This window comes from Rhodamnia argentea, chromosome 3, assembly GCF_020921035.1.
Source record: "Rhodamnia argentea isolate NSW1041297 chromosome 3, ASM2092103v1, whole genome shotgun sequence".
Taxonomy (NCBI): domain Eukaryota; kingdom Viridiplantae; phylum Streptophyta; class Magnoliopsida; order Myrtales; family Myrtaceae; genus Rhodamnia; species Rhodamnia argentea.
Genome location: NC_063152.1, coordinates 31,164,720 through 31,188,944, shown reverse-complemented (window position 1 = coordinate 31,188,944; position 24,225 = coordinate 31,164,720). Strand labels below are relative to the sequence as shown.

Here is a 24,225-nt window from a genome sequence, read left to right as displayed (position 1 = left end):
TTAATGCCTGCGTTTGTACTTTGTACACGAATTATGTGTAATATATCAAGGTAGTTGCATGAAATCGAGTGACTCGAAAGAAGCATCCGGGAAGAAGAGGACCATACCATTTTTTTTTTCTGACCATACCATCCTAGGAGGCGTGTATTGTAAAATTTGTACTCAGCTGGATGTTGGTGTCCTGAGTTCATTTTGTAGGTTCTTATGGTTTTATCGATCTAGAGTTGTTCCTCACGTGTCGGCCCTCTTGTGTCCAACTATCCAAGAGTATGATTTATACTTACTTTATGTTTCACGTGGCATCTATTTAATGGATGATTTGAAAAGTATGTATCCACATTATAGGTTATCCAATACAACGATGACTTATTAATATTTGGAAGGAATAATTATACACGCCCTTTCAAAGTTTTAGCTCTCTATTATCTCTATGCTCAAGGTCACGACCAAGCTAAAATAAGAGAAATAATGCTACTACTTGAAATATTAAGGACCATCGAGATGGAAATGCTCGAGTAAGGCCATATGTACACCCTTTTTGTTTTGCTTTCTCTTTTGGTTTAACGTTTGAATTAAACCTTGAATATATCCTTGCTTACAGGTGGTGTAATCTTTCTTTAGCTGATCTGTGGCAATTGCAAAACAACGAGCCATGTCCATCTTAGAGGTTGCCCCGAGATAGGGGGATTTAAGGACTTCCGACAAACTCAAAGAAATGTTGAGAATCCAAATTAAACCTAGGTTTTTCACACTTCCTAGAGAACCAAAATCGCAATCTAGACGCCAAATTGAGCTGAACCCTAGAGATATCACGCCAATTTATTAACTTGCGTTAACTTTTAGATTATTAGAGATAATTAGTATATTTTCAAGATAATTTACTTTGTTAAAGATATTTGATAATTATGTTGATTCTATGCATCTTTCAAGATTTCGCGTATATCTCCATTTGATCGTGCGTATCTTGATTGTTATATTGCCTTGTACAGTGATCTCACGAAGGCAAACGTAATATTCATTATGATAAATCCTCTCTTCCGCTTTACATTCTTTAACTTGGTAAGTTAGTGTTGCAAAATGTGGTTCCACTTCCACAAACAAAGTTAGGTCGACAGGTCGAACATGATGTTACCGACTTAAGAGCATAAACTAATGCGACCATAAACGAGCGGAGGTCAAAAGGGCAGGCAGGTAGTCACGTGACTGCATTTTTTAAAAAATTTCCGACATTTTTGCCGCCAAACATATGAATTAAAATCATTAGTACGACGAGATTAACATTGACTTTGAGTGGAGCTTCCAAGCAAGCACACCACTCTCTCTCTCTCTCTCTCTCTAAACTTCCTTATAAAGACCATGCACTCCACGATGCCTTTCACCTTCACATGCACAGAGTCTGAACCAAAACCAGTTCGCACACAGCACAAAAACATAAACATGGCCAAAGCAAAACCATCCCACTCCTTCCTCTTCCTCTTCCACCTCCTCTTCTTCACGGCCATCCTCCAACCGTCGAGCTCACAGGCCACCGCAGCTCCCAGAACGGACTTCATCAAGTCCTCCTGCCGGTCCACGCACTACCCGTCGCTCTGCGTCCAGTGCCTCTCCGGCTACGCCCCCTCCATCCAGCAGGACCCCCGCCAGCTCGCCCGGGCCGCGCTCCAGGTCAGCCTCGCCCGGGCCCAAAGCGCCGCGACCTACGTGGCCCAGCTGTCCCGCCTCCAGGGCATCACCCCACGGGAGTCCCAGGCCGTGCAGGACTGCGTGCAGAACGTAGGCGACAGCGTGAGCCGGCTGAGCCGGTCCATTGACGAGCTTGGCCAGATGGGAGGAGGCCAGGGGGCCGCGGGGGAGGCGTTCGACTGGCACATGAGCAACGTGCAGACGTGGGTGAGCGGGGCCCTCACCGACGAGAACACGTGCTTCGACGGGTTTGCGAGGCCGGGCATGGACGGGAAGGCGAAGAGCGCGGTGAGGGGGCGGCTGGTGGAGGTGGCGCAGGTGGTGAGCAACGCTCTGGCCCTCGTGGACAGGTTCGGGTCGAGGCACCGCGGGGCGGCCAAAGGCAAGCCGTAGATCCGGGGATCATGGTGGGAAGACGAGACGTGGGTTAGACATGTATAACATATGTAGGGAAGTGAGTTCTGCTGTTGCTGTCACTTGTTAAGGTTATGAATGTAAGAAGTTTTGTGAAATGCATGAAAAAGTGATGATTGCTCTAAGGAAGAACACTCCCGTTACAAAGCAATGCGAATAAAAAATTACCCAAATATACACACCATAATTAGCAGGAATTGCACGTTAAATGTCCAACAAGTTTGAGTTCCCATGTTAGTGCAATACCAACATATATCTAGCTTTTCATGTACTTTAAAAACCCAAAAAAAAATTCACATGTACATGGTCGTACGGTTTAATCACATTTCGAATGAATGAATGTTGAATTTTCATTAATAATTAAGTTTTGTTGCATTATTGCAAATCAATTAAATTGTTATATTACCTAACACGTACCAAAATGTTTGGGATTAAAAATTAAAGTGAATTGCGTTAGAGATCTCGCGATATAATCCAGCCTCCGATCTATATGTATATGTCAAAGAGGAAACGAAGTTACGTCCATTTGGGTCGAGACTTCGGCTTCGGCTTCGGCTTCGACTACAGCGACCCCCTCCTCCAGATCTATGATGGATACAATCACCATCGCCGAGACCTCGTCCCTAATAATTCACTCCCACCATAATCTTCATCTAGGAGCACTTGAGGTTCGAGAGAGACGGGAGTTGCTGTACACTCAAACTCGAAAATAAAATCGTTATCATTTGTCCAAAAACGAAATCAAAATCTACGTAGCAAGTCATGATGAACGCATGCCCGCATCATTGGTAGAACATGGGTGATGTCGAAGTTACAAAAGATTTTTATTTTCCCATTGTCGTGTGAATAAGGAAAAGGGGAAGAAAAAACCAACACGTGAGCACAAAAGTTAAAAATTTTCCCAATTATGCACGACTTCGGGCTTCGAGAGGCGCAGCTAGGGCGCGCGCATGATAACTGGAGCAGAAATTTGTTGAGTAATGTAGCTTCTGGAGAAAAAAAATCTACTCGATTATGTAATTTTATTTTTTTACTTCTGAAACATTCTTTTGCTCTAGAAGCTTGGAGCCAATTAAAGAAGTAAAAAAATTTACTTCTATCCAAACATAGAAAAATCAAATTCTGTTCAGAAACAAAAGTTGATATCTAGAGCAAAATGTTGTCATGCGCGCCTTAAAAGTTTGACTAGGCTTACGTGGGAGAAACGATGGCAAATGGTGGGATTTTTTAATTATTATTATTATTATTATTGTATTTTCATTTCTTTTTTTTTTTTTTTTTATAACTTCTGATCAAATGGAGTCAACCAGCAACAGTGTCTCCCCATTAATGCAATCGATCCAACAAAAATCATCAACGATATTATGTTTAGTCAATGGACCGATAGCGTGCACCTAGGCAGACATTGCCCCAATTTTAATATAGACCACTAGCTAATTTTTCAATTTTTGAGCTAGCTTAATATGAGCTTAGGATCAAAATAATGCGCCACTCCTCAAGGTCAAGTGGAAGCTATATTTCCGAGACAAAATCTTTTTAATGCCCGACAGGCCCACGTGGACAAAAGGAAATAAAAACCTAGGACACCAAACGGACAGCTTATAATAACTGGCTGGTTTATTTATGTTGCTCGGAGGCAAGTGCTGGCTGCCAGGCGACTTCCTCTCCCGTGAAAGGAAGATTGAATCGAATCGATGGGTTGGTATCGTGCACCTGGCAGTGGCCGGTGGTCTTCGGCGGTTCTTTGGAAGCAAGAATCGTGTGCTCAGCTGGTTGGTGTCGCCAGTTCATTCACAAGGTTATTATTGTAAGGAAAATGTTCAAAAGAGTCTTAAATTTATTGCGTTTTTCTAGTCGATTAAGTCTTGGACCTTTTAATTTTGTCAATTGAGTTGTAAATCTTTTCGTATTTTGTCAATTGAGCATATCTATGTTGGCGTGAGCTGTATTTCCTATAAATTAGGAATTTTTTCTTTTTCTTTTCTTTATTATAGTTTTTTCCTAATTTATTGAGATGCTAGGGGTAGCACGTGTATTGTATATAAGAACGATTGTAATGCTGTAAAGATTCATTCGATATAGAGGAAAATATTCTTCTACATGGTATCAGAGCCTAGGGTTTGCTCCTTGTGAGTACTGTATGTTAATTCCCGATTACGGCGGTCTCACTCGTCGGTGAGCGGGTTTGGGGTTCGGGGCCAGCGCGCCCGATTTTTTTTTTTCTACTCGTCTTCTTCATTGCGCCGTTGTCTCGCGTCGGTTGACTTTGTTTCACCCAATCGCACTCGACATTGGATCCATGGTGGATGAAAACCCTAGAAGAGAAGTGATTCCCCACCAAAATCAAGGGGGGAATTCAACCACGGAAGCGTTTTTGGAGTATTTGACCACAAGATTGACTCAGATTTTGACTCAGAACCAAATTCCTCCTCTTCCTCCTCCAGCACGAACACCGCATAATGATTCGGCTTCATCTCGGATTGCGATTAAATTGGATGGAACCAACTATGGCTTATGGTCTCGGGTTGTCGAGATATACATCACGAGCAAAGACAAGTTGGGGTATATCAATAGAGACCTTACCCGGCCTTTGCCTACAGATCCTGTTTTTTGGAAGTGGAAAACCGAGAACTCGACTGTGAAAGGATGGCTCATCAACTCCATGGATCGGACGTTGATTGGCAATTTTATCAGATTCCCCACCGCTAAAGCTATGTGGGATTCCGTAGCTACCACCTTTTTTTATGGCACCGATACTTCCCAGGTGTATGATTTAAAGCGCCGGGTATCACGACTCAAGCAAGCTGGAGGACCAATCGAAAAATACTACAACGATCTTCAAGGACTTTGGCGTGAAATTGATTTCCGTAGGCCTAATCCTATGGTGTGTCCCGTAGATATTGAGCGCTATAATACTGTTGTTCAAGAGGACAAGGTTTACCTTTTTCTGGATGGACTTGATGATCGTCTCGACAAGGTTCGTGCGGATGTCTTGCGGATGCAGCCTTTCCCCACCGTTGAGCAAGCCTATGCACGCGTCGGTAGGGAAGATGTGCGCCAAACCGTGATGCTGACCAATGCCGATGGTTTGCCTACGGGCACAACAATGGTCTCATGGGACAGTTAAGGAGTCCCGTCTCTGCGGTTGATGGCGAAAGGTTCGGTGGGTAGAGGTGGGCGCTCTCGATATGTTGTTAAGGCCAAGTCTCGGGTGCCTGGTGGCTGTTCTCACCGTGGCAATCCCAAACACACTAGGGACACTTGTTTTAAGCTACATGGATTCCCGGATTGGTGGGATGATTTTCAAGCGAAGAAGAAGAAATCTGAAGCGGAATCGGGCATGAGTGCGGGCCGGGCATCCTTAGTGACTGGGAGTTCGTCTCTTTCCTTAGTTCTGATGGTACCTTCAACTAATTCTTCCACCCTTCCTCTTGAAGGTAATTGTGGTTCTGTTTTTTTTCACTACTCGTCATGGTGGAAACAATGGCTGGATTATCGACAAAGGCGCCACCGATCACATGACACCCGACCCCAATGATCTAGTTAACCATACCTCTTCGCGGCGAGACAGTGTATATAATGCTAATGGACATCACCATCCTATAACCAGGGCTGGGAGTGTGGCTCTCACGCCATCTCTTTCTCTATCTCATACATTACTTGTGCCCTCTTTGTCCAACCGTTTATTGTCCGTTGGACAAATTACTGATGAGTTGAATTGCCGTATTCTTATGTACTCGAATTTCTATTTGTTTCAGGACATTCTCACGAAGGAGATTATTGGGCGTGGTACTAAGAAGGAGGGGCTATACATTGTGGATAATCTCAGCTCTAGCCGTGCCTATCACACTTCTGGTCGGTCTGTTAGTAAGGAGAAGGATGTTTGGTTGTGGCACCGTCGGTTAGGGCATCCATCATTTATATATTTGAAGTATTTGTTTCCTGAGTTGTTTCGTGGTTTATCGAATTCCGCTTTTCAATGTGAAATATGCATTATGGCAAAGAGTCACCGTGTTTTTTTTCCTTTGAGCTCTAATAAAAGTAGCAAGCCTTTTTGTTTGGTTCATTCTGATGTGTGGGGTGCATCTCCAATTACTACAATATTTGGAATGAGATGGTTTATAACCTTCGTTGATGATTGCACATGTATGACATGGTTGTATCCGATGAAGCATAAAGATGAGGCTCCTAACATATTCCGCATGTTTCATAAAATGGTTGTCACTCAATTTGGAGCTCGTATTCAAATTTTTCGCACGGATAATGGTGGAGAATATATCAATCAACACCTTACCTCTTATTTTAAGGAACATGGTCTCATTCATGAGACCTCTTGCACTCAAACTCCTCAACGTAACGGTGTGGCTGAACGAAAGAATCGCCGCATTCTAGAGACGGCGAGAGCTCTTCCGGTCGGCGGTAATGTTCCAAAAAGGTTCCGGAATGCAGCGGTGGTCACAGCCGTTCACTCGATGAATCGTATGCCCTCTCGTGTGTTGCAATTTCAAACTCCATTACAAGCTCTATCCCGGTTTGTGCCTCTCTCTTCGATCTTGACAATACCTCCTAAAGTGTTTGGGTGTGTGGCTTTTGTGCATCTTCACAAGAACCAACGCACCAAACTTGACCCGTGTGCGGTACGGTGTGTATTTATTGGTTACGGAGCTCACCAAAAGGGGTATTGCTGTTATGATCCGACGACCAAGAAGACACATGTTACCATGGACGTGACTTTTCCGGAGTCCGAGTCCTATTTTTCTCCACCTCATTGTTCCTTTCAGGGGGAAAATTATAGTGAAAGGAAAAGTTGGTGGGACATTGGCATGGAAGGTGTGGAGTCGGGAGGACATGTGGAGTCCAGGGTGCAACTGGGTGGGGTTGGACCATTAACCAACTCACGAAAAGTTCCATCGATGCGGTTTAATGAGCACCTAGGCCATGGTTCGATGGCGGACAATGAGGGGGCGATGGTAGATGATGAGGGGGAGGGTAATCGTTGTTTAGTTGAAAGTGGAGATGACCAGCAGCTTATATCTACACCTAATGAGCAAGATCAACCAGCTTCTTCACAAATTGCCCCTTCTTCGATGCCCGACCACTCTCTTGAGAATGATCCCGAGGTAAGATCTCTTTCTGATCTTGAGGTTTCTGATGATCCCGATTTGGTTGTTAGATATAAACTCCCCGACGGGCATAACCGGGGCAAGCCTCCTAGTCGGTACTCACCGGATGTGGAGGAAAGAAGGTCTAAATATCCAATTACCGATTTTGTGTCAACAAGAAGACTGTCGAAATTTTGTAAGGCTTTTGTGTCAAATGTATCAACTGTTCGAATTCCGAATGGGGTGGGAGAGGCCTTTAAGGATCCAAAATGGGTCCAAGCTATGAAGGGGGAGATGGAAGCATTAGAAAAAAATCAAACTTGGAGGCTTGTAGAGTTGCCGGAAGGAAAGAAAGTCGTGGGGTGTAAGTGGGTGTTCACCATTAAACACAAGGCAGATGGTACCATTGAGAGGTACAAGGCTCGATTGGTCGCAAAAGGATACATACGGACTTATGGTGTGGATTATCGGGAGACTTTCTCTCCGGTTGCAAAATTGAATATTGTGCGGGTTTTGCTATCACTTGCTGCAAATCTGGATTGGCCATTGCATCAATTTGATGTGAATAATGCATTTCTTCATGGAGATTTGGAGGAAGAGATTTACATGGAGGTTCCACCTGGATATGGGTGTGTTGATAAGTCGAATGTTGTTTGTAGACCGAAGAGATCGTTATATGGTTTGAAGCAATCACCTCATGCCTGGTTTGGTCGGTTCAGCTCAGCCATGAGAAAGTACGATTATTCCCAGAGCAATTCAGATCACACTTTATTTTTTAAGCAAAGCCAAGGTAAGGTGACTGCTCCGATAATATATGTTGATGATATGATCATCACGGGGGATGATACTGAAGAAATTTCGAGGCTTCAAGAGAAGTTGGCGGAAGAATTTGAGATGAAGGACTTGGGAGGACTGAAGTATTTCTTAGGTATTGAGGTAGCTAGGTCTAAGAAAGGAATTTTTTTGTCACGGAAAAAATACGTACTTAATTTGTTGGCTGAAGTGGGAATGTTGGACTGTAAGCCCGCCGATACTCCTATGGTGTAGAATCATAAACTTGGAGAGTATCTTGATCAAGTGCCGACTAATAAGGAGAGGTATCAAAGGTTAGTAGGAAGATTAATTTATTTATCTCACACTCGCCCGGACATTGCTTATGCGATAAGTGTTGTGAGTCAATTTATGCATTCTCCTAATGAAGAACATATGAATGCAGTATATCGTTTCCTTCGATATTTAAAGTCGGCTCCAGGGAGAGGGATAATGTTTGCAAAGAATGATCACCTTGCAGTAGAAGGATATACAGATGCGGATTGGGCGGGGAACGCAATAGATAGAAGGTCCACGTCAGGTTATCTCACATTTGTATGAGGTAACTTGGTAACGTGGAGGAGTAAAAAGCAAAAAGTTGTAGCCTTATCCAGTGCCGAGGCGGAATTCGGAGGAGTAGCAAAGGGATTGTGTGAGTTATTATGGCTTAAAAAATTGCTGTCCGAACTTGGATATCCACCGTAGTGCGGGATGAAGTTGTTTTGTGATAATAAAGCCGCTATAGCTATCTCTCATAACCCGGTTCAGCATGATCGAACCAAACATGTTGAAGTTGATAGACAATTTGTCAAGGAGAACTTGGATGCTAAAATAATTCAGTTGCCTTTTGTCAAATCTGAAGATCAATTGGTTGATGTTTTGACCAAAGTCGTGTCAAGTAGAGCGTTTGAGAGCTCACTTATCAAGATTGGTATCGAAGACATCTTCTCACCCACTTGAGGGGGAGTGTTGGCGTGAGCTATATTTCCTATAAATTAGGGATTTTTTCTTTTTCTTTTCTTTATTATAGTTTTTTCCTAATTTATTGAGATGCTAGGGGTAGCACCCGCATTGTATATAAGAACGATTGTAATGTTGTAAAGATTCATTCGATATAGAGGAAAATATTCTTCTACAATCTAGTCAATTTTGGCTAGAAAATTGCCGCCATGAATGCCAGCTCTAAGCTAGGGTGGCCGAACATAGGATGACGCCCTGCGAGCCCCAAGCAAGCGTCGGCGTTGCCCGGATCTAAGCGCCCTCACTCAAGATCGGCGAAGGTCGCCGGCTACTCTTGTGAAGGGCGGCAACGATGGTAGCACTCCATCAGCAAGCCTATCATTTTCTTGCTTTTTTCCATTTTGTTATTTTCCTAAATAAAATTTTCGGACAAGTGCATTGAAAGTCCTAAAACTTATCATGAAAATGTCATTGCATTCTAAAACTTGCAAAAAGTGTAATCAAGTCCTAAAACTTAGCAAATTGATGCAATCGAGTTCTTGAGTTAACTTTTTTCAATTTGGCTACCGGCAAATGATGATGTTGTTGTTTTTTTTCTCTATTCCGATGTAGCTAAAACGATGTCATTTCGGTCCAAATCAAAATTTCAAATTTTATTAAAAACAAGCAAAAAATTTTAGAGAAAAAAAAAAAGATACAAAACAAGAAGGAAGAAGATGCAGTAAGCCGCTATTGTTGCCCCATCATTGCCGGTAAGGGCCAGCGAGAGTGGGGGAATGGTTGGTGCCCATTAAAAAAATTAGTCAATGAAATATATTTTCTTTATAAATTGCAACATGTAAATGTTTAAAAAAAACTTAATCATATGTGCCGTTTTGCATATCTAGCTGACTAAAATGTCCATGCTTGAGGTCATGACCAAGCTAAAATCCGAGAAACCGTGCTACTATTTTGGCATTCGTCTCTAGTACCTTTCTTTCTTTCTTTTCACTCTCTCTTTTGGTATGAAATTGGAACTAAACCTTGTATGTCCTTCCTTTCTTAGATGTATAGTCAAATCCATACTCGCATGTAGGAAATTAATTCCTCCATCGACATTAGATTGTTGGGCGATTTGTTTTTGAAGTTCATTAATGATATGTCAAAAGAAAATCGCCCAATGACGGATTTTGTGGCGATTATAAAACATCAAAAGATGTTGGTTTAGCTAACCCCTGATGATATTATACCAATTTATCAACTGTTTATGCTTCGCTTTCTATTTATTTAACCCTCATAACCTATCTTCGGAAAAATTACCAAAAAAAGTCATTAATTTATTGTAATTGTGCCGATTCAGTCATACATTTTATTTTTTATCGTTTGAGTTATAAACCTTTTGTAATCGTGTCAATTCGATCCATTTGGCGGGCTAGTGATGGCGGGGCGTTGACGTAGATAATTTATAATTATATTTTGATATTTTTAGTCATTTTTTAATAAATTTTTCTATCTTTTTTTTTCTTTTTTAGGGCCAGTAGGAGGCCGCCGAAGGGGCCAAATCCGAGCCGGCGAGGCTCGTCCTCGCATAGCCATGGTGAGGCAACCTTACCTAGCGATGGCGAGGCTCGCCCTTGCCACCGGTCGGCAAGGGTGAGTTTGGCCTAAGGCCTGCAAAGTCGACCTCATCGGCCATTGCCTTTAGCCAATTGTCGAGGTCCGGCTACCGACCGGAGGAAGAAGAGGAAAGAAAATATAAAGAAATAAAACATAAAAAGGAAAAAAGAAAATAAAAGTTTTAAAAAAGTATTAAAATATTATGTTGCCTATCGGCCAAAATTGATTGGATGGACTGAATCGGCATAATTATAAAAGCTTTAGGAATGAATCAAGAAAAAAAAATTTAGGACTGAATTGACACAATTATAATAGATTTATGACTATTTTGGTAATTTTCTTCTGCTCTGTCTTTGAGAAAGGACACTCCCGTGAAACCCTAATGGCAGCTTGTTTATGTGTGGGCCCGATCAGGCCCACTAAGCTGAGGCTGGTATTGGGCCCTGGCCCATCCATTTGGTGTGTTACATTATCCCTTTTTGGCGGCCCATCAAACAAGCGTGGATCGGTCTCCCGCGTAGGTTTTGTCTTCTTCTTGTCAGATTTTGGTTTTACAGTTTTTACCTTCTTTTGGTTTTTCTAATTTTCTTTCCAATTTTCTTGTTCTCGTTTACGAATTTTCATTTTTATTTGAGGAAAAAAAATTTCAAATCTTACTTAGAATAAGAAGCTTCTATTCACGAGCTTATGTAAAATAACTAAAAAAGTGCTTTTCACCTAAAGATTCTTTTCCACAACAAAGAAGGGCAACTCGTTCATGAGGTAAAAAAGAAAAGCACAGTCGAGATTAATTAACATTTTTTTTTTCCATGGTGAGAGATTTAACTTTATAGTGAAATGATCCCGGGCTCTTCCTTTTTTTTTTTACGGACTACCAATTATAAACAAGACCATGTTTAGTCTAAGCAGCACCGACACGCGACGTGACGTGACACGACATGCCAACATGTCATTTCTCAAAAAATAGATAATTTCGATATATTGGGATATGTTATGTATTTAATGTATATTTTTATATAGACATGACAAATTATCATGTATAAAATTTCAGTGGTGAGCTTCTTCTTTTTTTTTTTTTTTAGGGGTTGGCTGTATGGGTTGAGGACATATATTTTCGGCAGATTTACATTTCCACCCCTAATTTATTGAAAATGTTTAAAATTGACCCGGTGAGTGTCGGAATGGCATGCCGGGATGTTGGACTCGCACGTCGCCAGCGTGTCCGGAGCGTTGAACTTCTGACACATGTTGACCATGTATGGATCGCGTGTTGAAGAGTGTCAGATGCACATAGAGGTCCCAGAGAGTGCCGACGCTTCCGTGGCAATTCAATTAGTACACTTTTGGCGTAATTTGAAAAAGAAAATATGTTGGCCATGCGAAAACATAAATCCAGGAAATTATAAAGACATCATGATGTGCTAAAAGCAAAATTACAGGGGCTTAATCATAGTTTCTGGTTCACAGATTCAATTGGTTGTTTTCCCCTTCACCCCGACCAATAAAAAAGACGTCCCAAGTCTCCAACCTCCGTCAGAATCGAGAGCAAAAACGAAAAATCCATTAGATCTTTGGCGCTCTTGTAACTCCGCCCGACCTCCGGCGGTACCGCGCGCACCAACCCACCTCTCTCGCCGGAGATCCCCGCGCGTGTGTCCACGTGCCGAAGAGCTCGCCCCACTCTCCGCGATACCACTCCCACTTCAAGCTGGCTACGCATTCCCTCGGGGCTCTTACCCGATTCGACTCTTGGTACTTACCTGGAACCACCGTTCGCCGCCAACCATCGCTTGTGACGATCCGGTAAGATCCGAAAGTCGTATTCGCATCAACTTATTTTGGATTCGACCGCTTGAAATTGCATTGGGGGTCACCTGTTTGACGAAATGCCTCTGTGAGCGCGTGCTTCCGCGAGATCATGTCTGTTGTCTGACTCAATACTTTTCATGCCAGTGCGTTTCCATCTACTAAAGAGGGAGACATGTTAAGCCTCGCAAACATTGCCAAATGGTTTTTGCTTTTTTTAGCGACTGCATTTGCCCTAACCGTTGGTGCTGTGTCCTGTTGCGAATTTACACGTACTAAAATGAAATGGCATCGGTGAAAAAAATTTGGTAGAACACATAGCAGCGCTGGGTGATCAATACTTGTGTGTTAAGAGGTCTGCAACAACTGGGCCAATTGATGTATGCGCCTGTGCCCCTGTATCTCCTGGGCCATATGAGAAAGACCGCAACTCAACTAGAAAAGAGCAAAGTATCTAGCTTAACTTTGATTAAGGACTATCAAAGAAGTTTTAGTGATGCACAAAGGTTAGTATGATATTCCTTATCCATCTCACTCTATGACCTGGCCTTATGTTTATAGCAAGATGTTGGGACTATCAATTCGCATATGTAGAGGTTTGCATTGACAAAGAGAAGAGGAAGCATAAATGCATATGTGAAAGCCAAAATTTTCGGTTGAGAGACTACCCGGAAACTTGAACGACGCTGAAATTTCTTCCTTTCTTTTCCAGAGATTTCCTGTTCTCATTTGAGTTCCATGTATCTGCAGGGTGGTTTTTCTGACGTTGAACTGATGAGCGGCTCTGGTGCATCTGCTAACTTACGTGCTGCTTTTTCCCATTGCGTGCAGCAGGTTCGGAGTTATGATTACCATCACTACCTTTGCCTTCTTGAGCTTCCACCCAACATGCGTAAGGCTGCATTTGCCCTCCGCGCTTTCAATGTGGAAACATCCAGAGCCATGGACATTGCTTCTGATCCAAGAATTGGTCTGATGCGCCTTGTCTGGTGGCAGGAAGCTATAGATAAAATTTTTGCCAATAAACTAATCGAACACCCAACAGCATGCGCCTTCTCTGCAGTTGTATCTGAGTTCAAAATTAACAAGGCATGGTTGAAACGATCTGTTGAAGCTCGTATCAATGATGCTAGCAGAGAGGTGACTCAAATGCCGGAAACCATCGATGAATTGGAAAAATATGCCGAGGACACTGCATCGACCATTCTGTACATGACACTTCAATCTGGTGGAATCAGGTCCACTGCGGCTGATCACGCGGCATCTCATATTGGAAAGGCCAGTGGCCTTCTTTTGCTGCTTAAATCGATGCCATATCATGCTAGCAAGAGCCGCCACTCTTTATACATACCTAGAAAAGTGGCGGCCAAGCATGGAATGCTGGTCGAAATGGGAGGTCAACCGGAAGCTCGATTAGACTCCCGCGAGAAGCTTTGCGATGCAGTATTCGAGATGGCATCTGTGGCTAACATCCATTTGCAAAAGGCTCGTGAATTAGCCGGAACAGTGCCTGCTGAGGCGATCCCGGTGCTGCTTCCGGCCGTGCCTGCGCAGGTACTGCTAGATACCCTCAGTCGGGTGCATTTCGATGTGTTTGATCCTAGGCTAGCACGAGGAGTTCTAGGCATCTCTCCTCTTTGGTACCAACTGAAACTCAAATGGAGTTCCTGGAGGGGTAGATACTAGAGAATAGTCATTCATTGCAAGTTGAATAGCACAAAGAAACCGATTATACAACCAGCAAATAAAAGTTTGAATTTCTGGTCATGTGAGAGGTGTTTTTTCCCCCTTGAATAGCATCTTCTCACTTTAATTTCACCATGCTCGAATGAGCTGGACTACAACTGTTGTGTTTTTTTGCATTTTAAGGAAGGGCAATGGTGAATTTCTTGATCCTGAAGCAGCATCGGTTATTGAGCGAACTTGGGGTTGAGCAGAATTCATACATGGCTCGGCTGTGGACACGGTTAGAGACTTATTGCATGTCTCATGTGCTTTTGTCGCGCTTATAACATTCTGAGACTGAGAGTAGTGCAGCTTCTTACTTGATATGTTTTCTTTTTGCAATCCTCATCCTTCGAAGGAGAATCACCTTGATTTTAGGCCGGGAAAGCTTTGATGCTGTGATTTTAATTGGTTTCACCATGCACAATCTTGTGTGGTTCATTATTTGCATTCTTTGGAGACGATCTGGGCCACCCATGACATGGAAAAATCAGGGATGAGTTCCATAATTTGCAGAACTTTTGAAATTAATTTGCGGTTTGCATCAAATAATCAAATCAATGACAACTAAGAAACTGAAGAACGGAGGGTCTGCTACTTGTGGAACACCAGTCATGAATCTTGATTAACACCAGACTTAAGATCACCATTGCCTTCATTCACTCATTCTATCATCTGTAAATTTATAGAGTAATTGTTTTCGAATTTCAGTAACATTAGCAATGCCACCACCAGCCTGGCCTTTGTCGTTGCCGACGCTGATCTCCGGTGGCAATCCTCATCTTCACCTTCTCAAACTCCTAAATCCTGCAAGATATGTTGTTCCCACCCGGATGATTATACCCACGAACCCTCTGAGCTTCCTCTAGAATCTCGCCAAACAGTGGGTGATTGAAGTACATCACAGGCAGCACAACTCTCCTCGTGGCCGCTCCCGGCTCGCCCACTAAACTGCCAATGGCTTGTTTGGCAACGTTTCTGATTCTCTTTTTTTCTGTTTCCAGGAACAAAAACAGAAAAGAAATCCGTTTGTGTAGGTTAGTTGATTTTTTTTGTTCCCGAGAATAGAATAGTGGCCTAGAAATGGATTTGGAATAGAAATATGAAGTAAAACAAAAAAGTAGCTTCCTTATTTCCGGACACAAAAAGAGAAATAATATTATTTTAGAAGAACAAGCTCGGTGTAACTTAATGCTCATTTCTACAAGCACGAGTCTATTGTCGATCGCCGATCACTGCTATCGGTTGCCGGCTACCAATCACCGCTCGCCGCCAGCTAATCACCACCGCTGCCGACATATTGTTTTTAGGACCATACTAAACGCATTTTTGTTCTTTTTCTACTCCGGCAATGGTAATTTTGTACCAAACGTGTTCTTCTGCTCAGAAACTCATCCAGCAAATAGAAATAGAAAAATCTATTTCAAAAAAGAAATTATTTTCGAGAATAGAAATGTTACCATAAGCGTCCCTTTGCGATTCCCTTTCCTTTGGTTCGGTCCATCTCCTGACCTAACAAAATGTGGCTTTGTTTTTTTCGGTCAGGTACAAAAGTTACCATTCACCTGAAGTGAAAGAGGCGAGCCTTCTTGCTCCGCATATATCATACTGTCTTGTTCATGCGATTCCAAGTTTCTTTCTTGGAAAGGAGACCTCAATTCCAGATCCAGTTAAGTTCCACTCTGTGATGGGTCAATCGGAAGTTCGGAAGTTCAATTAGACTCCTGCGAGAAGCTTTGCGATGCGGATTCGGGATGGCATCTGTGGATAACATCCATTTGCAGAAGGCTTATGAATTAGCCGGAACAGTGCCTGCCAGAGGCTCTTCTCATTCCTTAGTCTCTGAAAAGTGAGAATTCCTCGGAGATAAATAAGGGCTTATGAAGCACAAAACGCCAACATTGGATTCTGGTTTTTGTTTGCAAATAGACATGGCCTTTTGAGAAACCTGGAAAAAGAATACTATGATCTGCTAGGCAACAAAGACTCGGACTTTCCAAGCTGATATGTAATCTGGGCTAGTCCCTTCTAAAGACAGGAGACGAATGAGTGATAAAAAGAGCTCAACCGGGGTGCAGAAAAATGGATCTGCTTCTGAAAACTGTTCATAAGTCATTCATACAATTGTGGGATAATCAAAAGAATGTAAGACAACAATAAATTAGACGAAAGGACCCCGAGCGGAACACTTGACTGACTGTGGATCAAAAGAATACATGTCGAAACCACTGAATTATGGACAGGCTAGAATGGCACACCCTAAAACACTCACAAACCAACCTCACTAAGAAGCTACAATCCGGCAAAGCGACACGTGGGAGACACTAGAAGGAGATGGTGACGATGATGCCTAGCGGGAGACGGATATGAGAGCACAGAGTATCGTTAGCAGAGTGACAGCCACGGTTGATCTACTGGTGGCGATTGTGATTGCCGAAGAGATATCTTCGGGCCTGCAATTGAAGGAATTGAATTTTAGTATGGCAGGAAAGTTTTCACCAAAACAATAAGATGGGTCACAAAATCCTTGTTTCTTTATGCTTCGGTTTTTAGATTAAATATGGTTCCATGAACAAACTGAAAGAAAAAAATGAGCAGTAGACACTAAAGCTGTAATTTTTAAAAAGGATAGGCTGCCCAATTGGCAGATGACAGTTCTATCTACCGAAACAAAGAATTTAATGGCAGATTTGGAATACGTACTTCTGCATATGGCTAAGTGAACCGCAGTACAGAGCATTATCAGGTATGGGCAGCTCGGTCTTATTATTCACTTCTGAATTGATGATCCTCACGTAAGTTTCTTGGCCAAGGTACCATGAGTCAAGGTTTTCTGTTCTCAAGTTCCAAACTCCAACATTGTCAAGGGATATGAGGATCGATGTCCATGCTCCAGGATAGACCTAGAGAGAGAGTAATCAGTATAAGCAACATTTCACCTGTCTCCCATCTTACTTAAAAAGAAAATCAAGCGTTGACTAAATGATATGGGAAACATGAGGACTTCAGCTTTCTTCTGAACTAAAATAAGTTTTTCAAGCGTTATCTTTTTGTATAACAGGAGATGCCTCACAGCATCACCACTGCAGGATCATTCGCAACAAGCATCTTTCACACTCAATTATAAAGCACTACCAAGGTATGGAGGATCATTTGCAACAAGCATCTTTCACACTCAATTATAAAGCACTACGAAGGTATACAACAACCAATGAAATGCTCAGTGTTCCTCATTGAATGCAGAAAATGAGCCCAACCATTGCAAGAAAGTCCATGGTGAAGATAAGGATGTTCAGAATTTTGACAGATAAAAGTTTTTAACTTGTGAAATCGCACCTGGATTGTGGAGCGGGCAATGCCATCCCACTTATTATATGTGCCTCGGCTGTTTTCTGTCCACTCGCCATAGTCCATCCTATACACACAAGATTTTCGTCACCACTTCTTGATTAAAAGGAAAGGGAATTCCTACGACTCCAACCAACAAAGTAAATAGCACTAGAATAACCAAGGAAAGCAAAAGCAATGTTGCAAGAAAGCATGACAATGCAGAAGAAGTTACCCCACTACAAAGAATGCATATCCACTCATGTGATACGACTGCACCTTGGTGTCGTTGTTTTGCAATATTACTTCCATAAACCCCCTATAAGTTCCATTAATCACGGATGTTTCCATCTTTGGCGGTCCGGTCAGTGGTTTCTTGGGAAAGTCAAGCTTATATACTCCTTTCACTTTGTACTGGTCAGCCAGCCTGATTGGGGTGGAAGGATTCACAAATGAGACTCCACTTAGCGTTGTGCGCCGTTTTCCATCAATCGTCACTGGAGGAGCGTTTCTCAATACGTACACATCAGTCACGTTGATTGAGCCATAGTGGAAAGACCCCTGTGGGTTGGGTCGCGCCCCACTGGCAGACACATTCCATCTGCATCCCAGCATCAGTCAGAGATTGAGCTTCAATTATCTATAATCTCAGTTAACAAATTAATCGTAAATGTCGTGTCAGTGATTAAAAGATCATGTTACAACAAATAAGGGAGGCACTTTTGATGCCGTGTGTGATTATTTTCAAACATTTGATGCACTGATGGTTTTGATGCACTCTTGACACCATGTTTGATTATATATGCTCATCGACTTTTGAAACTAACATGGACCAGACACTCCCAGAATGTAAATTCAAGACATTCTATCTTTTCATTGCACTGACAGTTCTTCCAGATAAAAAAGAAGTTCAGATGTTGAATCCAAGGTGATGCTGACTCAACAATACTCTCGCCATAATCAGGAAAAGAAATGTATGTTTCTACGCATAAAATTCCTGGGAGCATACCTGATTGATCTAGCTTGGTTCATAGAATAGGTTTTGTCAAATTCATCGTTCGGTGCATCAGGAAGAGGGCCAGCTGCCTTCCCTTTAGAATTTGTGTAATGCAATATGGCAACACCAGTTACTCTTTTCCAAAGAGATTCATTCACCATTCGGGCACTTGCTACAATGTAATAATCTGAGCTAGCATTCTGATCCGTTGTCAACAAGAATGAATATGATTGACCAACGTGGATGTCCAAACTAGTATAATTCTGTTGCACTGTGTATGACCCCTCAGTCTCAGCTAAAAGGAGGTTATGGTTTTGAATCCTGAAATTCAAGCTTGTCGATATTCCCACATTGTGCACACGGATGCGATATGTTTTCCCTGTTAATCACGGGCATCAGTAAGTCTCATGATTTACCCCACATTCAAACAAGTCAGTTCTTTGAAATAGGAAGTAATTATGGTGCTGTTAACTTCTACTCTATTAAGCATGACTTCCTAAACCTTCCCCACCCCCCAACCCCCCCCAAAAAAAAAAAAAAAAGAAAGAAAACAGAAGGGTTCAACTTTAGGAAACAAGATCAGCTTTCATAACATTATGCAAATGACCCAGAGAATTTTGTAAACTTTTGCGGCTCAAGCCACATCCACACAACCCGTGAACTAGTCACAGGATAAATAATTGTATGTGCTCACTTTAATAAGAGCAAGCATCATTATGAAACAATCAAATAACTACTATCCATGAGATAGATATGTCATCGACTATAAATATGTTTCCTAATGAGGAAAAATGTTGCAGATGGTGAAGCAAAAAACAAGAACCATAATGCTGCTTACACAAGAAGAGAATAACAGAAAAGAGCATGAAAACAAAAGAAGCACCCATGGCTGCAACACCTAAATCATACTGATAGTGCAAAAGTTACCAGATAATTTTGGCACCTATCTTAGCCAGCCAAATTCTTTTTCCAGCACACAACTGAGAATCTTGGGAAAACTCCACAATGACAAGGGAAACTCCAGCATAACATTATCAATTGGAAGCGGAGCTTATCTGGTTTGTTTAAATAATTGCAGCTAATTTGTTTAATAATAGAACCTTAATTAATATTACCTGGGTGGACTGTAATGGTTTCATAATCAATACCATCCGGGACCAGAGTTGTATTATATTGGTAAGGTCCTTTCCCATTAATAAGAACACCATCAGGCATCCCGAGATCTTTTCCACCATTGAGGGACTTCCTCAAGGCCTACAACAAAGAGCAAAATCTATCTTAAAAATAAGCTTTTGACCATATGCCACAATCCCAAATCATCTAACAATCACCAACCGTATGATTCTTGGTATACCAATCGCCGATCAGAATAACAATATCGCCATCAGGAGTCGCAAAGGGAATAGGGATTATTGGCCGGTTGTTGATAATAAAGCCACCGAATCCGCCTGATGCTCTCTGGAAATTAGTGGAGGGGAAGTAAAAGAAGCTCCCAATTTGATCCTTGACCTGAAACTGGTAAGTCCAGTTCCACTTTGGAGGAATGGGGCAATTAGTCCCCAGAACACCGTCTTGCCATGAACTCCGCCGCTGCTGTATTCCGGACCTACTCATAAGCAACAAATCACACACTCTACCTGATCAAAAGAGCAGCAAAATCAAATCTTTCTTTTTGCCCCCTGTTGTCTCACAAGGTCAAGCAAATCATACCAATGCATAAGAAGACTCTCGTCCAGCTTGTTGCGAACATTGACGACGACATGGTCGTTAGTGGTGACATTGATAGTTGGTCCTGGAAACTTGTCATTAACAGCAATAACCTGCAAAGCAAAATCGAAACCCAAACGATAAGCCCCGTGGAGCATTCACTCCGTCGACACTACATTGTCTGTTTCGACCTCTAACCAAAACGTATCAGCTCAAAGCAACTGCTGAAAGCTCATTTCACTCAGATCCGTGCCAAAAATGGAAACTTTTGAGGAGTTAGCACAGACCCATTATCTATAAGCAGGAACAAAAGGTAAGGTCCGACACTGAAAGATGGAGCCCGAAAGAGAGAGGTTCGGGAAAAACAGAGCTGGAGATCTGAGCACGAACCTGTTGAGGAACACCGAGCGGAGAGGCAGTGATGTAGGAGACCTTGAAATTGAAGAAGACGAACGGATCATCAGCGTAACAGGAGCTCAAGAGCAGGCCAATGTGAACGAGCAACAGCAACACTGCGGTGGCGAGGCCATTCAAAGCCATATTAGAAAGCTCCTCCTTTTCTTTCCCCTCTGCAGCGTTCGTGTCGAAAATTAGGGGCGAACTTTCCCGAAGATTTTATGGGCTGTGCATTATCTGGCAGAGGAAAAGCAAAAATGGGGAGTCGGAGTAGCCTCTGTGTGCTCGCGTGCGTGAGAGATAGAGAGAGAGAGACAGAGACAGAGTCTGTGTGTGAAAGGAAACGGCTCTTTTTTGCTTTTATCTGCTGCTCTTGTGGGCTTAATAATCTCGTTAGCTCCGGAAGAAAAAGAAAGAAATAATTGCGGGGACCAACACCCTCGAATCTTTTCATACATTTGTACAAGAGGGAAAAGAAAATAGGAACATTGTGAAATTTGCAAGTCTAGGTTAACATTTTCCTTTTCGCAAGAATTACCTTGATGAACCAACTTTCTAGTCATTTTGGCGCGCTGATGGGTGAAAGACAGCTTTGGATTGGGAGCGAGAATTATCGCAATATGTTTGTTAAAAAACTTCCTTTCTAGATATATGTCCCTAGTCTAATCGATTAGTCATAAACAATGAGGAAATTGTCAATGGGGGAGAGAGAGAGAGAGAGAGAGGGGGGGGAGGGAGGGAGGATTCCGATCCCAAGCTCTTTCTTATCGGTCACCACTCGTCGTTCATGTGTTGCGGAGCACGACTATGCATGGCGTGGAGAGAGACAGACAAAAAGAGAGAGAGCAAGGTCTGAACTTTCTCGAGTGAGAGAAGGTGAGATAGCTTATCGTCAAAAGACGAAATTTTAGAAAATTGATCGCACCAACAGCTCGTTTGAGTCCTCGAATCTCAAGTCTTGATTTCCTTTTCTGATTTACCTTCTTAAATTAAATGCGCCCAGGACAGGGATCATCAACCAACCAGACACCATTATTATACCAAGTGCTCCTCCCCCGAGCAGAGACGGCGGATTTAACGTTTGACCACTGGCGTCTCGTCTCCAACGTAAACAAAACAAAGACAAAAGAAAAAAGGAAAGAGAATCCCCCCAAAAAAAAAACTCCAGATCATCCTCTGAAAGCGCCACACGATTGCCAGCCCATCGCCATTCCCACGCGTGGGGCCCCCCACCGCAATCAATTAATTAATTAGAGCCTGTTTTTGTTTTTTTCCTTTTCCATTTTTTTTTTATGTTTTATTTTCTTTTTGCTTTTCTTGGAAGAATAAATTAATTCGAAAAAAATAAAATTGGGCAATTAGGAAAAAGTGTTGGTTAGGTAACGACACATGCTAACCGCTTGATTCGGTCATCAGCTTTTCAGTCTTTCTCTGTTTTTGACTATCGGGAGTGACCGATAGACCCCTTCGCTTTTTAACCCTCCTTCAATTTCTTATATTTTTAGGTTACCTACTCTTTAAAGTTTTAAATTTGACCCCCCCAAAAAAGAAAAACTCCTCCAAAATTTAATAGGAATACTTAGTCACGCAAATAAATTATCGACTAAATTGAATACGTATAAAAAATTTTAAAAATTAAATTAAATTAATTAATAGTTCGTGAACCACATTATATATTAGATTAAAATTTCTAGATAATATTGAATAAATTAAAGTATCGAAAATAATTTTATATATTGAGTTAAAAGTACACGCGTCATTTATGTCAAAAAAAAATTTCAAGTTTTTTTTTGTTTGTTTTATACAATTCTATTTTACCATATAAGCCACACCGTGTGCGTTATGTGCCGTGTGCAGAGTTACGAAACTCGCTTCATACTCATGCGTCCCCACCTCACTCCCCTCGAATCCCCAACCTCCCTCTTCAAAAATGGTAAGACTTATTTTGAGATTTTACTTTGGAAAGAGAATGGAAAATGGAAGTCACGATAGAAAATGGCGAGCCGAAAGCGGAAATTGCTCCGCTAGAATTTTCCAAAAAAGAAAATAAAACATTTTGCCATTTTCCAAGATGACATTCATTTTTCGATAGTTCTATTTTGTTATAATTTCGATTGTGATTCATAAATTGTTCACCCTCCAAAAAGTTGTTTTTTAATATTTTAAATAAAACTTGAAGATTGAGTTTGGAGGAAAAAACACATTCGGATGCATTATCTTGAGGAAAAGTATCAAAGGTCTTAAATATTTTGCATTGATAATAATTCAGTTCTAAAACTTTCAATTGGACTAATTTAATTCTAAACATTTTTATGCTGATACCAATTGAGTCCATCTAGCTAATTTAGATCGGAAATTACTAATGTGGAAGCAAATTGTCCTACGTGGCATGATGATCGACGGTGACTTGGATATTCTTTTTAGTTTTTAAATAATATTAAAAAAATTCATTAATTTTTCCTTTTCTTTTTTCCTTCTCCTTTCCTTCTCTTTTTTTTTTTTTTTCTTATTTCTCTTCGGCGCTAAATAGCCGTTGATAAAGGCAAGGGCCGGACAAGGTCGGCCCTCGCCGGATCCGGCGAGGGAACCCTTGTTGGCCTATGGCAATGGCTAGGGGTCTCACCAAAAGAGGGCGTCTCGGCACCCGTTGGCCTCTAGGGAAGGGTGGATGAGGGTCCCCTTGTCGAATATGGTGAGGGAGCGAGGGGTGGCCTTGCCCATCCCTCACCAGCGGTCAACGACCTTAGCTGGCCATCATAGAGGTTGGCGGAGGGAAATAAGAAAAAAAAATGAGAAATGAAAGAACAGATAAGAAAAAAAAATTAATGAAAATAAATAAAAATGTTTACGTTAGGGTTAAGTCAGTAATTTCTGACCTAAACCGGCCTGATGGATTCTATTGATATCAATGTGAAAAAACTTAGAAATAAATTGCAACGACGGGCTTTATTGCGGGACAGCTCATGTCCAATTGAGATGTTTATGACCGAATTAATACCAATACAAAAGATTTATAACATTTTCCATACTTTCCTCCATCATCTTGCACTCTCCTTTTCTCACTTACTACTTCACCCTGGCACGATCACGAAGGGTGTTTGGCTGCAACAAAGAGCTATGAAATGATCGCAGTGATTGGTCGAGTTGTACGTGGCGATACTTTCCTTTGATGGTTTCCCTGGAAATACTTGGAGAAAAAGGTAAATGTACATTTAGGACCTACTAATGTAGGGATAGGATCAAGCAATAGGCTCAATCAACCTCCATACCTGACGCCTAAAAACCAGCTTTGTTAATCAATTCGTGAGACAGCATTCACTCGATAAGCTTTTTGCTTTTGCTTGGCGGCAAACATTGTAGCCCGAAATTTAATAATTATGGGTTTCCCAAGAGTGGGCCAAGGATCAATAATAGTAACCACAACGGGCAAAAATAATAGTTAACTAAGATGAAATTAATTCCCAATTAATGATGTTGTCTGAACAGGAACGCGGATGTCTTGCCTTTTATCGTACAATATAAGCCGCCAGAATGTTGGATTTTTGCTATCTTCAACATAGCCAAGCCAGCTACCACTACCATTACAGCTTTGACCCAAGAAAATCAATATAATATAGAATTGCACAAAAAAAAAAATCAAATCTCGGAAGTTCGAATCCTAAACACTCAGAGAGATCCAACTACCGTTCGTAAGTCGCGTTT

At 41.8% G+C, this 24,225-nt stretch overlaps 3 protein-coding genes across 5 annotated transcripts; 2 read left to right on the top strand and 1 right to left on the bottom strand.

The window, feature by feature from the left end:
- The first annotated feature begins 1,394 nt into the window (after nt 1-1,394).
- LOC115746478 (21 kDa protein-like) lies at nt 1,395-15,679 on the top strand. The gene is made up of 2 exons (XM_048276025.1): nt 1,395-2,118; nt 15,668-15,679. The coding sequence occupies exon 1, from the start codon at nt 1,438-1,440 to the stop codon at nt 2,074-2,076; it is 639 nt and encodes a 212-aa protein (XP_048131982.1). The 5' UTR covers nt 1,395-1,437; the 3' UTR covers nt 2,077-2,118; nt 15,668-15,679.
- Nucleotides 12,187-14,523, top strand: LOC115746476 (NADH dehydrogenase (ubiquinone) complex I, assembly factor 6-like). Of its 3 annotated transcripts, XM_030682253.2 has the most exons (3): nt 12,187-12,368; nt 12,933-13,026; nt 13,122-14,523. In XM_030682253.2, the coding sequence occupies exon 3, from the start codon at nt 13,146-13,148 to the stop codon at nt 14,055-14,057; it is 912 nt and encodes a 303-aa protein (XP_030538113.1). In that variant the 5' UTR covers nt 12,187-12,368; nt 12,933-13,026; nt 13,122-13,145; the 3' UTR covers nt 14,058-14,523. The 3 variants fall into 3 exon arrangements, with proteins under 3 accessions (XP_030538113.1, XP_030538112.1, XP_048131981.1); XM_030682252.2 differs by lacking the exon at nt 12,933-13,026; XM_048276024.1 differs by lacking the exons at nt 12,187-12,368; nt 12,933-13,026 and adding an exon at nt 12,708-12,877.
- A 490-nt stretch (nt 15,680-16,169) lies between the features above and the next one.
- Nucleotides 16,170-20,872, bottom strand: LOC115746475 (monocopper oxidase-like protein SKU5). The gene is made up of 9 exons (XM_030682251.2): nt 20,518-20,872; nt 20,131-20,240; nt 19,756-20,026; nt 19,536-19,674; nt 18,433-18,799; nt 17,659-18,024; nt 17,433-17,511; nt 16,800-16,999; nt 16,170-16,549 (listed from the first exon to the last, which is right to left on the bottom strand). The coding sequence occupies exons 1-9, from the start codon at nt 20,665-20,667 to the stop codon at nt 16,447-16,449; spliced, it is 1,785 nt and encodes a 594-aa protein (XP_030538111.1). The 5' UTR covers nt 20,668-20,872; the 3' UTR covers nt 16,170-16,446.
- Nucleotides 20,873-24,225: the final 3,353 nt, after the last annotated feature.

What these genes read in the sequence shown, in the direction of transcription:
- LOC115746476 (XM_030682252.2), top strand. Translation starts at nt 13,146, where the DNA reads ATGAGCGGCTCTGGTGCATCTGCTAACTTACGTGCTGCTTTTTCCCAT.
- LOC115746478 (XM_048276025.1), top strand. Translation starts at nt 1,438, where the DNA reads ATGGCCAAAGCAAAACCATCCCACTCCTTCCTCTTCCTCTTCCACCTC.
- LOC115746475 (XM_030682251.2), bottom strand. Translation starts at nt 20,667, where the DNA reads ATGGCTTTGAATGGCCTCGCCACCGCAGTGTTGCTGTTGCTCGTTCAC. An exon ending in CGCTCGGTGTTCCTCAACAG is followed by an intron (nt 20,241 to 20,517) that starts GTTCGTGCTCAG and finishes TTTGCTTTGCAG; the next exon opens with GTTATTGCTGTTAATGACAA. An exon ending in TTGCCCGCTCCACAATCCAG is followed by an intron (nt 17,000 to 17,432) that starts GTGCGATTTCAC and finishes CTCTCTCTCTAG; the next exon opens with GTCTATCCTGGAGCATGGAC.